General features: G+C 36.8%; 3 protein-coding genes across 3 annotated transcripts; all 3 read left to right on the forward strand.

Annotated features, from left to right (window-relative positions):
* The first annotated feature begins 1572 nt into the window (after nucleotides 1–1572).
* LOC147283235 (uncharacterized) lies at nucleotides 1573–3068 on the forward strand. The gene is made up of 3 exons (XM_086248388.1): nucleotides 1573–2713; nucleotides 2828–2958; nucleotides 3042–3068. Exons 1-3 carry the CDS (start codon nucleotides 1573–1575, stop codon nucleotides 3066–3068), a joined length of 1299 nt encoding a protein of 432 aa, XP_086104514.1.
* LOC147283236 (uncharacterized) lies at nucleotides 2744–5716 on the forward strand. The gene is made up of 3 exons (XM_086248389.1): nucleotides 2744–3155; nucleotides 3232–4275; nucleotides 5697–5716. The coding sequence occupies exons 1-3, from the start codon at nucleotides 3107–3109 to the stop codon at nucleotides 5714–5716; spliced, it is 1113 nt and encodes a 370-aa protein (XP_086104515.1). The 5' UTR covers nucleotides 2744–3106.
* LOC147283237 (THO complex subunit 4C-like) lies at nucleotides 4985–13422 on the forward strand. Its single transcript, XM_086246249.1, has 7 exons — nucleotides 4985–5260; nucleotides 5697–5950; nucleotides 6278–6421; nucleotides 6509–6577; nucleotides 7605–7792; nucleotides 9242–9298; nucleotides 12866–13422. The coding sequence occupies exons 2-7, from the start codon at nucleotides 5747–5749 to the stop codon at nucleotides 13083–13085; spliced, it is 882 nt and encodes a 293-aa protein (XP_086102375.1). The 5' UTR covers nucleotides 4985–5260; nucleotides 5697–5746; the 3' UTR covers nucleotides 13086–13422.
* Nucleotides 13423–13705: the final 283 nt, after the last annotated feature.

The following is a 13705-nucleotide window of genomic DNA, read 5'->3' on the forward strand; positions in this document are numbered from 1 at the left end:
ACCCCAGAGAAGTAAAATAGGACCCATGACCCACTACACTACAAGTCTACAACACCCATCTGAAGAGAGAATAGAGAAAATGGAGAGATAAGTCTCCCCATCTGAGGGAGATAAGCTGCGATCTTCGCACAATCGATTGAGAACCAACGGAAGAGAAGATTCAATCTGTAAAAATTGAGCAACCTTCACGTTCTCAAGGTTGGGTTTTTTTGTCTTTTTTATATATTTTTTTTGTTGTTGTTGATTTAAGTTCAATTTATGTCCTTTACCCAGATGGGCCAGATCTTTCATTTTCTCATTTCTGGTTCAGTGACTTTGTCACTTGATATCGGCCCATTAATGTGCTTAGCTGAAAACAAATCTGTCACATTAATTGTATTTTGAGGAGCACTTTGAATGCCATTATGCAATTAGCTGATGCATCTGTCTAGGAAATAGGCTTTTCTATCCCATACCAGCGTAATAGATGGTAGAGGCTTGTTGACTTGTTGTTCAGTAACTTCAGTTTAGAGTTTAGACCAAAAATAAATGAAACAAAATAAAAAAACAAATGAAATGGGGATTAATCCAACTTTGCAGTATATAATTTTTAAGATCCTCTCCCTCACCCCTGTGAATCTGTGATGCATTATGCATATATATTATATATATATATAATATATGTCAAAATATATAAGATTAATAAAATAATAATGCTATTTTTTTGACAAGTATATAATAATATAATTTTGGCACTAATATATCCGAATATTGGTAATTTGTGGAATGCATGACAACATTTTCTAGTTTGATGTGAGTTTGAAGTGGGTTGTGTACTAAATTTATGGTTCTATAACAAGATTGAGAAGGCAATTAATCTTATATTCTTATCTAAGAAATGGATAATTTGTTTTATTATATTCTTTTATTTCTTAATTTATTTTTGTGAAAAGATTTATTGTTAATTAAGTGTTCCACAGTTATTAATGTATATTTGATTGTGATTTTGCATATTTGATTGTGATTTTGCATATTTGATTGTTATTATGATGATTGTGAATTTGTGATTGTGTATGTCTTTTGTTATTAGGTACTAATATGGACAGTGGAGGAAGAACACGTGATTCAGCTTGGGAGCATGCACTTCCAAATCCGGCTAGTAAACAAGGTTCAATATGCAAATATTGTGGCCTTGTAATGAATGGTGGTGGAGTCACAAGACTGAAATACCACCTTGCAGGTATTGATCCTGGAAGCAATGTGAAACGTTGCACTAGTGTCCCACCAGAGGTGAAACAACACATTGCAAACACCTTGGGATATAAACAACAACAAAGGAACAAGAAAGCCCAACAAATAGAAGAGATTCAAGCAGAACTTCGTGGAGAAGGTCATATAAACTTGAGTGACAGTGACGACGACGACGATGATGATTATAATGATGATATGGGGCCTGAAGAGTGAAGAAATTTTCGAGCTGCAATTCGACAATCCAAAGCAGCACAATGGGATAGGGAACACCTACATAAAGTCCCGAATAGAGGACAAGGTTCTGGGTCTAGTAGTGGTTCACAGTTGAGAAGAGGATCAAGCATGAGGGAATCACAACCAACACCCCCAATAGCACCAAGCCTCTACAAGTCATCTAAAGCACGCCAAAAGAGTGCTAAAAATCTCTTTTCTGGAGGGTCAATCAAAGAAAAGATGCAGGGCTTGATAGCCAAGTTCTTCATCTACGAAAATGTTCCTCCTTCAAAAGCAGCATCTCATCATTTCAAAAACTTGGTGATAGGATGTCAGCAGGCAGGAGAAGGAGTGGAACCTCCATCACCCTATCAGATACGGAATGTATATTTGGAAAAGGAATTTAATGAAATGCAAGAGCATGTCAACAACTTGAAGAAGGATTGGGCAACTTATGGTTGCACAATCATGTCCGATGGTTGGACAGGTCCAACCAAGTTGTCTATTATAAACTTCATGGCATACTCAAGAGGTAAGACTATATTCCTTAAGTCCGTTGATTCTTCAAATTGCATAAAGGATGCAAGATATATATATCGGCTACTGAAGGATGTAATGGAGGAGGTTGGACCGGACAATGTTGTTCAAGTTGTCACTGACAATGGTTCCGCATATGTTGCCGCAGGGAAGAAGTTAATGAAAAAATATAATGTGTACTGGACGTCGTGTGCGGCACATTGCATTGATCTCATGTTCGAAGAGATTGGGAAGAACCAGTCGGTTGCTAAGGTGATAAAAAAGGCTCAAAAGATCAAAAATTTTATTTACAACCATAATTGGTTGTTGGCAAAGATGCGTGAGATTTGTGGTGGAGATATTATTCGTCCTAGTCCCACCCGATTTGCTACTCACTATCTTGCATTGGATAGTTTGTATCAAAAGATGATTGGGTTGAAGCAATTGTTCACTTGTACTGATTGGGGCAATAGCAACTTCCGGCGAGGAGAAGCAGAAGCAGGACAACAGGTGGAATCCATAGTACTTGATCACTCATTTTGGCAACAGGTGCTTAAGATTTGCGGTTTGTTAGAACCTCTATACATAGTTTTACGTGTTGTCGATACAGAGGTGTATCCTACTATGGGATCTGTTTATGAGTTGATGCGTCGTGTAAAGGAAGAATTATTACTTAAACACGGTGCACGGTGGGTGGTAAAAATCATCGATGATCGATGGTTTAAAACATTACAACACGATTTGCATGCAGTAGGTAACCTAAATATGTTTAATTTAAATTTAGTTCCGCATGTTTTTTCATTGATCTAAGTTATCTAACTTTAAATTATTGTTACTAAATATGTATTTCAATATTTATTTGATGCAGCCCACTATTTAAATCCTCGCTACCAATATAAAGAAGGCGTGGCAAATGATGGTGAACTTATTCGGGCTGTGCACAATGTATATAAAACATTGGATCCTGATTCAACAGAAGTTGCCCAATTTGGAAATGAGGTGAAAATAACTTGCCATAACACTTTAATTTACTTTGTGAAAATAACTTGCCATAACACTTTAAAAAATTTAATTGTCTTAAGTTTTATATTTTGATGGATATTGTATGATTTGTATCTAGCTAACTTATTTCAAAGATGCGAAGAGAATGTTCGGAGAGCGAGCTGCAATTGCCGCTAGATCAAAAATGTCTCCTAGTGAGTATACACCGTACTTTTATTAGTTGGATCAATTGAATGGTTGAACTTACACTCATAATTTTGTACAATTCAGGTGAATGGTGGATCATGTATGGGACTGATGCGCCTACTGTAAGAAAATTAGCCATCAAAGTTCTTTCACAAACGGCGTCATCATCCGCTTGTGAAAGAAACTGGAGCACTTTCGCTCTCATACACACCAAGCAAAGAAACAGGCTTTCATATAGTAGGTTAGAAAAGATGGTCTATTGCTACTATAATATGAAGCTTGCAATTCGAGACAAACAAGCTGAGGTAGATCGCGTCGACAACTATGATCCGCTAGATATGTTTGAAAATTGTATGGGAGATGATGATGCAGAGGAAAACCAGCTTTATCAGTGGATCAGACCCATCCATCTAGATGATGATGCAGGCAATCCAGATCCTGATGTTGCAGCCCAAGCACGCCAAGAAGGCATCAATGTGGAAAGAGTTCTTAATGAGGAGGTGGGCCCTACTGAGAGTTTTGAGGAACTTATGCGAGGTCCAAGAAATCGCAACGAAAATGTTCCCACTAATCCTTCTCGATCAGGCAACTCTGACACAGGATCAGACACACCTACCAACAGTGGAAGTAGAGGTGGTGGTGAGGGTGGTGGTGGTGGTAAAAATGAAGATAACACTGGAGATGATCAATACGATATCATTCGATTTACTGGTGAAGAAAACTACACCCATGCAACACAAAATGAGGATCATGAGAGTAGGCGTGCAGGACGGGGAATTGGTGCCATTGGAAAGGACTACAATCGCAGGAAAAGAGGTAATGTGGGTATGATACCAGAAGAAGAGGATTCGTTATCCACCACTTTTGGTTCTATGGGGGTAGCAGATGATAATTACAATTATGGGCAAAACCCTCCAATAGTCTACCCACCATATCCCTTTTACTCAGGTGAGTCTGGCAGTAGCTCTTCAAATGAGTATGGCTATGGGCAAATCCCACCACAAATACCACCTCCTGATCCATACGGTTGGCATGTTGGGAATTATATGCAAAGTTATGCTGGAGATGTATCTTGGGGTGATTATTCTTCGCAATTCACCTACTCTAGACATGATGATACTGAAGACAGTGACAATTTTGAACCTCCTAGAAACTCTATGTGGTATTGAATACTTATTTAATTCATGATTTAAAATTGTAATATAAATAAATTTGAGGTGTAAATGTGTAATTTATATAATTACTAATTAGTGACCCATTTTTTTAACAGTATTTACCACCAGCGCACATTATATTCATCTTATATTACATAAAACTTACTATATAATTTGGTTTCTTCAATTTTTTTTATCAATACAGTAGATAATATGTTAAATAAGCATATGGTCAAGTTTCATTCAAAATTTCCGTATTTTGATAGCAATTTCCGTCGTTTTTATCTCATTTTGTCGAAATCGAAATTTTAATCGAAATTTCCTCGAAAATTTCCGTCGAAATTTCCATCGAAAATTTCCTCGAAACCGAAATTTTACTCCTTGATAGAAAGTGATTCAACTATTTAATATGAAATTTTAGTTTTTTAACAATTTTTCAAAATTCATATAAAATTTGATTTATAAAAAATATCCATGAAGAAAGGTCATTCCACTTTATAGATTGATAAAAATGTGAAATTTGTAATTATATGTCATTAATTAATCTCTAATTTGATGATTAGATAAATGAGAGTAGTCAATTGTAAGTAAATCATAATATTAAATAATAAATTAAAAAAAATTAAAACTATGGAGTATAAGTTCACTGTACTAATCGAAAAATACGGAAAAGCGAAGAGACAAGGTCACTTTTGATCGCTGTCCCAACCGCGTATGAAACAGCGTTTGCTCCCAAACACAAGTATATCCCAAACACCGCCTTTCTCCGAAACTAACCATAAAACAAAAGGAATCTTCACTCTCAGAATCAGAAACCCTAAAACCCCTCTCCATTATTTCTCCGTCTCCGTCTCGTCCTTAACTCTAATTTCCACCTCCTCCAGTCTCTCTCACGCACACCTCTCTCTGTGATCGTTTTCTCGGTTCTTTGGTTCTCAAGCTGCTCTAATCGTCTCCTGGTAATTTCCCTGTTCTCTCTATTCTCGTATTCTTTGCTACTGTATATTCTTCATGGTGCCTGATTTAAAATCCGTTGTAGCTTTTTTGCTTCTTTACTTTCTAGTCGATGCGAAGAGATCGCGTTGATTTTAGGTTGTTATCGAATCTGATTTGCCCTCTTTTTTATTTACCTAAATAGTTATAATAATTTTGTCTATAATTGTATTCTGGTTTGCTTTTCCTCACAGTTTTACTGTTTCTTTTTGTGTTCTGTTGTTTTCAATGATGGAAGCTTTTCTTGTTCTTGGAAGCAAATAACCCTGATTAAATTTAATTTAGAAAACAGGACGAGTAATTTTATTGTGCTGCGTGTTTATAATTTTAACGTGGTTGCAGATTATGATTAATGAGCTTGAGGTGATTATAGTTGATATTTATTTATTTTTATAATTGCAGGTCTTGATCTCCATTTTTAGCAAAAGGATTTCACTTATATTCTCAGTTCGATGACTACTGCTTTGGATATGTCGCTTGATGATATGATTAAGAGCCACAGGGGTAACCGTGAGAGAATCAGAGAACGTGGTAGGGCCCCTCGTGGCCGTGGACCACGTGGGCCCTTTAACCCTGGAAGAATGACTGGGGCAGGGGCAGTTCGTAGAGGTCCTCTCCCAGTGAATACTCGGCCATCTTCGTACACCATTGCCAAGGCAAGCTAAAAACTGTAGATGTTTTATGATATGCTTGAGAATATGATTTTAAAACCCAAACACTCGAGGATCTCTAAAACGTTTAGAAACTCAAATACGAGGGGATCTGTAGCGTATGTTCATGGAGAAGCTCATTTTGGCTCATCCTCTAAAGTGCTATCGTCGTCCACTGCATATGTACCATTATCTTCGAGATTTATCTGTACTTGTGGGTTATTTGGGTTATTTTTCTGGGGGACTTTGAGGAATGGCGAATTATCTTGTTATCTATTCATGAGCTGACATTTCTTTTCCCCATCTGGATCTTTTTCTGCATGCTTTCATCAGTCTTTCCGCAGAACCAAGCGTTTCCCATGGCAGCCTGATTTGTTTGAAGACAGCCTTAGAGCTGCAGGGATATCAGGGATTGAATTTGGCACAAAGTTATATGTTTCCAACTTGGACTATGGAGTGACAAATGAGGATATAAGGGTACAACTTGAGCCATATATTTTCATCTTAAGCGCTTTCTATATCAATTTCTTGTAACGTTCTCCTGAAACATCACCTGCAAATCAGGAACTTTTCTCTGAGATCGGAGAGCTGAAACGATATGCAGTTCATTTTGACAAAAATGGTCGCCCAAGTGTGAGTTCTTGTGCTCAGTATCTAGACTTATTCCTCACCTCCACCCCCTCCCCCCCCTCTTTTTCTAATTTGGTTTGTTTTTCTTATATTTTGCACTGATCCTCCCTTTTTCTATTTTGGTTTGTTCTTATATTTAGCACTGATCCTTAGTTAATCTATTAATGTCTTTATCATGAGATGGATGTCATTGGTATTGATATACGATGCATTGTCCAGAACTAAGATTGATTATAATTTCATTTTATCTTCTTCATTGGAGTGCCAAACGATATGCAGCTGTCTTCTGCCTCATCCTGTTTCCTTTCTATGGGAGTGGGAGGTTGCTGGAATTGAAAATAAGACTGTTAGCCTGTTAAGAACATTTAGCTGTTTGGGTCCATTAGTATAAAATTTCTTATGAGGATAATTTGAATTTTGGAACTCTCTCTCTCTCTCTATCTCTCTCTCTTACTCAAGAGGACTGAGGGGTGGTAATGGGGATGGAGCTATCAATTTTGATAAGATAGAAGTGGAACTATCATTTCCAGTCATGTATGAAGCATTGTTGAAGAGAGTCATTTATTTCTGAAATCAAGTGCTCCATCCCATCAAAAAGTTTTGACTATCTCTCTCTAACTATATATGCCAAAGAGGGCACAAATAGTATGTTCTCCTAAATGGTTGATGCTTCTTGACAAACCATCCTCTGGTTACTCACACACCGACGCCGGTGACTGTGACGCCACCAAGATGTACCAGATATGGAGAATACTATGCTCAACAATATTGCACTGCATGATTCAACTCTTTTCAATCCTTATAACATTACCAGTTTCAGAAGTACAAGTAGACACTCTGTAATGCATTTACACTTATTACAGTTTTGGAAGTTTTTAATTCAAATTTAGGTCCAAAAATTACTCATATATGTCAAAGTCCTAACTTTATTTTCTTTGGTTAGTTCATCACAATTCTTTCTACTATTTTAGACTGGTAACTTTGATGGTCATTTTTCATTGAGAGAGTAAAGTTTTTTGTTTCATCACAGGGTTCAGCTGAAGTGGTTTATACTAGAAGAAGTGATGCATTTGCAGCGTTGAAGCGGTATAATAATGTTCTATTGGATGGGAAGCCTATGAAGATTGAGATTGTTGGTGCCAATGCTGGGATGCCAATTTCAGCTCGTGTTAATGTGACAGGAGTGCATGGAAGGAAGAAGAGGACTGTCGTAATGACGTATGTTTTCTTTTTCCTTTCACATTCCTTTTCTATCCTATTTTCAAGCAACTGATACTGCTATTATGCGCATGTATTGAGTTCTGCATGAAACTTGATGATTATATATGTGGCAGAACAGTAGTTGCAGCCTAAGCATTTTTTAGTAAACCCGGAAGAACAGTAGTTGCAGCCTAAAATTTTTTTTAGCAAACCTGGCTTGAAGCCTGACCTGAAGACCAGCCTGAAATCCAAAGCCCGAAGCCCACCCAAAACTTCAAATTTTAACAATTATTTTTTAAATATATTATAAGGTCAAAGAATTATTTTTTAACCCAATATCTATAAAAGTCAATAAGAATTAATTTGCTTTCATATATTTTCCTTATTACTTTTAGTATTATAATTTTTTAGTGTTAACTGTGCATCGTAGAAATAAAAAAGTATGGTGAGCCCAAAGCCGAATTGGCCTGAAAGTCCAAACTGGAAAATTCTCTGGGCTGGGCTTCAGGCCATCATTTTACCTTTTAGCCCGGCCTGACCCAAATTTTTGTAAAAAACCCGATGGGCTCAACCCGGCTTGGCCCATTTTTACATATCTAGTTGCAGGACATCCTTGATGTTATTCAATTTTAATTTTCAAAGGCTTTCTGGCTGTCATAAATTTATTTACACGCACACTTTCAATTGTCCAAATTAGAATGTGGATATTACAAGCATGAATATGCATGCAGCTTGTGGTTTAAACGATACTGGGGTTTATTGGAGGTGGCTTCTGTTAAAGGATATTACCTTTTTGTCTCGAATTATGGAATATGCCCTTCTCCCATTTACATTTTCTGATATCTTTCAACACCCCTAAGAAAAAACATTCTAATTCATTGTCTTCAGTTAGATCTCTTGTTTAAATGTGATGTATTTTTCTTGATCCAACTTAGTGCTGATGCTTGCTATTGTAAGATCATCTATTGAATAATATGGAGGCACCAACAAGGGTTTAGGTTGAATGGTCAGGCCCGTGGTCTTCTTCCACGCAGTTTGGGATTCTATTCCTCATAGGTACCTATCTAGCTATCTAGCTATTTGCTAGAGTTTCCTGCCTTCCAAAGATAGTAGGGTTCAGCGGGGGCCCCAGTTTTGAAGCCAGGTCCACCTTAGGGGTTTCTGAAAAAAAAAAAAATTAAATTGAAGGCCATCTTATGCAAAAAATTGTGGCTTCAGGTTTCAAGTAAAATATGTTGGTTCTCTCCCTCTGTATGATCCTTTGTTTTCCTTCCTAGAGCTCACTTATTCAGTCATATCAGATCCAAAAAGGAGACATATGTCTTATTCCCCATGATTAGTTAGGATCTTTGTATGTGAGGTGCTGGTATTGTTTGGACTACAAATAAAGGGCTTTGTCATTTTTCTTGTTAGCATCATTTTTTTACTCCACTTGTACCCCCCCCACTTACACATTTTTTAATGCAGGCCTGGACCTGGTGGTGCTGGTGGCTATGCTTTGCCTGTTGTTAATCGTGGTTCTGGGTAAGTTCTTATTTGTTGATCTTGTTAGTATGGCCTTTTTGTGTGTTTATGAACTGCCAATATAATCGTTTTTTTAATTTTAATGATGAAATACATATATGTTAGGGTTCCAATATTGTCTAATATGCTTGTTGGATGTATCTTATGCATGTTTTAAAGAATTTAGCCTCATCAATGACCTATCAAAACAAGGTCCAGCCCTAGACCAAGGTCAGCCTTGAGGGTCGTTGACTGGTCAATGCCTCAGTGGGCCAAGCCAGGCTATTAACATAATATATGGATCGCAACTCTTGCGAAGCATGGGTCTACAGTCGGTTGACCCATGGACCAAGGATTGTGGGTCACGGGCCCTGGGTTGGCCCACTAATTTTTTAAATGACTTAATGGATAAAAAGTCTGAAGTAAAAATGTTAAATATATTTTCAGGCACTTACCTTTTAGCCTTTTAAAAAGGCGCTATTATATTTTAAATCATAGATAAAATCTGACCGCTTGTAGGACAAAACTTTAGAGCATGTAAATGACATGTGTTTTATCAATTGTTAGAATTTTCATCCAGCGGCTTAAAAGTTTAAACATTGCAAGTGCCTTATCAAAATTTTAACGGGTAAGTCTGTATTGCTTCAATATATGAAAATATATATGAAAAACTTAAAGTGTGGACGTATGCTAGTTAGGGATTTCAATGGGATGACAAGCTATTGGTATTTCTACCTGGTCAGTGTTTTGAACTTGGGAATTAGGGCCCGTTTGGTTCAAGTTTTGGAGGTCTGGGAATGTGAAATCAATTCCATTCTCACGTTTTGTAAGTACTTGGGAGGGAAATCAATTCTCGGCCAAAGGGAATCTGATGTCCTTATTGGGGGGGAAAATGAAACCCTTGCTCCAGCTTGGGTTTTGTTTTCCCCCCTCTTGGGAAAGCATTTATTGGTTCTTTTTGGACAAAACTAACCCTGCTATTATTTCAAAATAAATAATGGGTGAGGGTATAATTGAAAAATTGACACATTTCATTTCCAATTCTTAGTTTACTTTCCCAAGCTTACTAAACATTGGAAAGAGAATTTCACATTCCCTTCCCCCTGGAAAATGCAAAGGAATTGATTTCCCAAGAAATCAATTTCGTGAACCAAACGGGCCCTTAGGGTTTTGATGGGGGATTGAACAGAAAATTGTGTGGCTCGAACACGTGAACCAAATGGGCCCTTAACGTGGGTAATATTTGCTGAAAATATAAGAAAATGAAGGAGAAGAAGATTATGAGGTATTACACCTAGGGTTCCTTAGGCACGAAACTTAAGGCTGATTTGCATAAACAATTGAGGAGAATGAGTCAGTGTTTTGAACCTAGGAATTATGGCTTTGATGGGGCTTGATCAAAATATAGTGTGGCTGGAAGTTGGGTAGTATTTGCAAAATTAAAAAAATAAAGAGAGAAGAAGATTACCAGGCATCATACCTAGTGTTCCTTGGGCATTTATACCTACGGCTGAATTGGATCGCACAATTGATAATGTCATGGCTGCTGAACTAGTCAATTAAGTTGAGAAGATAAGACCCATATGGTATTAATTCTAATAACAAGTGGACTTGGATTTTTAGATACAGAAGTACAAAACACTATAAAATCAAATCAAATAACATAACAAAGAGATGAAAAATTACGAAGTTACCAATAGAAATAAAATCAATGGCTTGCTAATTTAAAGAAGGCTTTTTATCACAAATAGTCCCTCAACTTTCACCAAAACATCAATTTGGTCCCTAAAGTGCATTTTCACTCAATGTTATCCTTCATATTTGCCACCGAACATCAATTTGGTCTTTAGACACACTTTGAAAATAATATAGCTCAGGATATGAAAAAATTCTCTGAAAATTTCTATGGACTGTCTTGACTACTACTATTTTTATATTGGGTCAAATTATCAAATTGATGTTTAGTATTTTCCAAAAAATTCGGGGAATTAGTTTGGGAATTCTGAATTTTCTGGAAAATCAAATTGATAATTTGACCCCATATAAAAATAGTAGTGGTCAAGACGAGTCTGTAGGAATTTTCGGAGAATTTTTTCGTATCTCAAGCATTTTTTGGCAAATTTTCAAAGTGTGTCTAGGGACCAAATTGATGTTCGATGGCAAAGATGGGGATGAAATTGATTGAAAATGCACTTTAGGGACCAATTTGATGTTTGAGTGAAAGTAGAGGGACTATTGATGATAAAAAGCCTTTAAAGAAACATAAATTTATGAGTTACAACTCAATAATGAGTACAGTAGTCTGTCAATGAGGCTAATGAAGGCCCATCATAGAAATTTAACCTAATTTGTGGCTTATTCTTCAAGCTTGCTTTTTACTTGATCTTCATGCGTCCTTATCTCTCTCTCTTCCTTTTTCCCCATTCATTTGAGAATCTATGCATACGGGTTAATAACGTTATGTGCATGAAAATTTTGTTGAAGGAAAAGGTGAAATTTGTTATTCTTGGCCAGAGATTCAAATTTGACAACTTAATAGATAAATCCTAGACTGGGGTCGAATCTGCATTCATTTGGAGTTAAATAAGTGTGCTCTTGACCGATGAATAATGTAACTTGGCTCTGATGCAAGACAAGTCAGTAGGCTTGACTTGTCTTATGCTTGTTTCTGAGATTGGATGGGCTCAAGAGATCTATTATCTTTAACTAATTTGGCTGAGCTAGTACTTGCTGTCTTACTGAGTAATGAAATTGCATTTGTTTATAAACTGCATGTGGACTTATTTGTGTCAGATTGAACATTATCTTTTCCTGGAAAGACAGAATTACAATTTTATTGTAATGCAAAAACATATTATTTCTAATTTATACTTGACCCTTAATTTAATTTCTCTTTTGGCTAGAGAGACTACTATTACGTAGAATGAAGACCACTTTACAAGCCCATGTTTCTAAAAAAAAATATTTTTGGTGTTCCTTTTGCTGTTTTTCTGGGTTGGTTAATTGTTTCAATCTGTAATGAGCTCTCCTGGTTGTCATACAGCCCTAATATTTCTTATGTGTTATGTGATATTGATTCTGAAATCAATTGGTTCAATAGCTGTTACCTTTGTTACTTTGCAATCAAAAGGCAGGATTTAGTAAGATGCAATCTATATGCCCAGTAAAAATGGATTTGCTATGAGTTACTGTCATCTGCTTTAATGTTTAGCTGCTTGAACTCAATGTTGATTGATTGCAATGTCTACATCAGCCCAAGCTAGATGCCGCTTCTAGCACTTCTGCACACATGCATGTATGCAATCTTGAAGTTTTTGCATCATCTACCTGTTAACTCAGAGCCATCCAGCAGTGAAAATTAACAAAATGTATTGTTGTGTTTTTGGTGGTATCTAGAGTATTATCTTGGTTAGGAAAATATCATCATTGTTGATCTAGTTTCCAAATATATCCTAACATTTATTTGTCTTTAGTTATTTAACACTAGTATATGTGCATATGTTGGATTTCAGTAAATTCTCTTTTCAAAAGTGGATTATAGTTGGAACATCTCATTTTTTATGATTATAATGTTGCTGGATATTTTAGTAGGAGCAGTCGTGGAGGGATCAGAAATGGCCGTGGTCGTCCACGTGGGACTGGCACTGGGACTGGGACTGGGACTGGAACTGGGACTGGGACTGGGCGCGGGCGCGGGCGTGGACGTGGACGTGGACGTGGACATGGGAGGAAGAAGCCTGTTGAGAAGTCAGTTGACGATCTCGACAAGGAACTGGATAACTATCATGCTGAAGCCATGCAAACTTAGAGATTTGAAGCTGTGAAACTTGCTAGTATCAATCAGTATTAGCTATGGTAGCTGTACAAAAATGGCCATTTTCCTTTTGGGATTTTGACAAATTCTGTTTGGATGTCACCATGTTTTTCATCCTAGTCTAGGAAATTTAGACTTAAATGAAGCTGTTGGTTGATTTGAAAGTTGGTTTTGTTTGTAAGAATGATTTTTTTTTTTGTGTAATATGATACTTTAAAGTTTTTCCTTTACTATTCTAGATGAGAAATTGTGTATATTTCTTTTCGAAGACATAGCCTTGCAAAGTTCCAAGTTTCAACTAGAAATTTTTGAAGATTACAGTTTCTTGACAGCTACAGCTTTCTTAGGATTACAGGTTTTTGGGATTCATGTATCCTTGCTCTTTGGTTTATGAAGAATTGCATAATTTGCATTGCTTCCAGGCTTTGTTTATGACCCGCAATACCATCTGATTTACCCTGTATACCGATTGTAGTGCCCAATGCAATCTGATTTACTCTTATTGGGGTTGATAAGCTCAGTTTGGTAGTGTCGCCTGCTTACAAGGTGTTTTTTATGATTAAAATTGGCCTTGTCTGGTCTGTCTGCCATCATGTAAAGCGCAGATGGGGCTT

The sequence above is a fragment of the Dryas octopetala genome, chromosome 6, assembly GCF_963921425.1.
Source record: "Dryas octopetala chromosome 6, drDryOcto1.1, whole genome shotgun sequence".
Taxonomy (NCBI): Eukaryota; Viridiplantae; Streptophyta; class Magnoliopsida; order Rosales; family Rosaceae; genus Dryas; species Dryas octopetala.

What these genes read in the sequence shown, in the direction of transcription:
- LOC147283235 (XM_086248388.1), top strand. Translation starts at nt 1,573, where the DNA reads ATGAGGGAATCACAACCAACACCCCCAATAGCACCAAGCCTCTACAAG. An exon ending in ACACGATTTGCATGCAGTAG is followed by an intron (nt 2,714 to 2,827) that starts GTAACCTAAATA and finishes TATTTGATGCAG; the next exon opens with CCCACTATTTAAATCCTCGC. An exon ending in TTGCCCAATTTGGAAATGAG is followed by an intron (nt 2,959 to 3,041) that starts GTGAAAATAACT and finishes AATTGTCTTAAG; the next exon opens with TTTTATATTTTGATGGATAT.
- LOC147283236 (XM_086248389.1), top strand. Translation starts at nt 3,107, where the DNA reads ATGTTCGGAGAGCGAGCTGCAATTGCCGCTAGATCAAAAATGTCTCCT. An exon ending in TAGATCAAAAATGTCTCCTA is followed by an intron (nt 3,156 to 3,231) that starts GTGAGTATACAC and finishes TGTACAATTCAG; the next exon opens with GTGAATGGTGGATCATGTAT. An exon ending in ACATGATGATACTGAAGACA is followed by an intron (nt 4,276 to 5,696) that starts GTGACAATTTTG and finishes TTATAATTGCAG; the next exon opens with GTCTTGATCTCCATTTTTAG.
- LOC147283237 (XM_086246249.1), top strand. Translation starts at nt 5,747, where the DNA reads ATGACTACTGCTTTGGATATGTCGCTTGATGATATGATTAAGAGCCAC. An exon ending in TGACAAATGAGGATATAAGG is followed by an intron (nt 6,422 to 6,508) that starts GTACAACTTGAG and finishes CCTGCAAATCAG; the next exon opens with GAACTTTTCTCTGAGATCGG. An exon ending in GTTGTTAATCGTGGTTCTGG is followed by an intron (nt 9,299 to 12,865) that starts GTAAGTTCTTAT and finishes TGGATATTTTAG; the next exon opens with TAGGAGCAGTCGTGGAGGGA.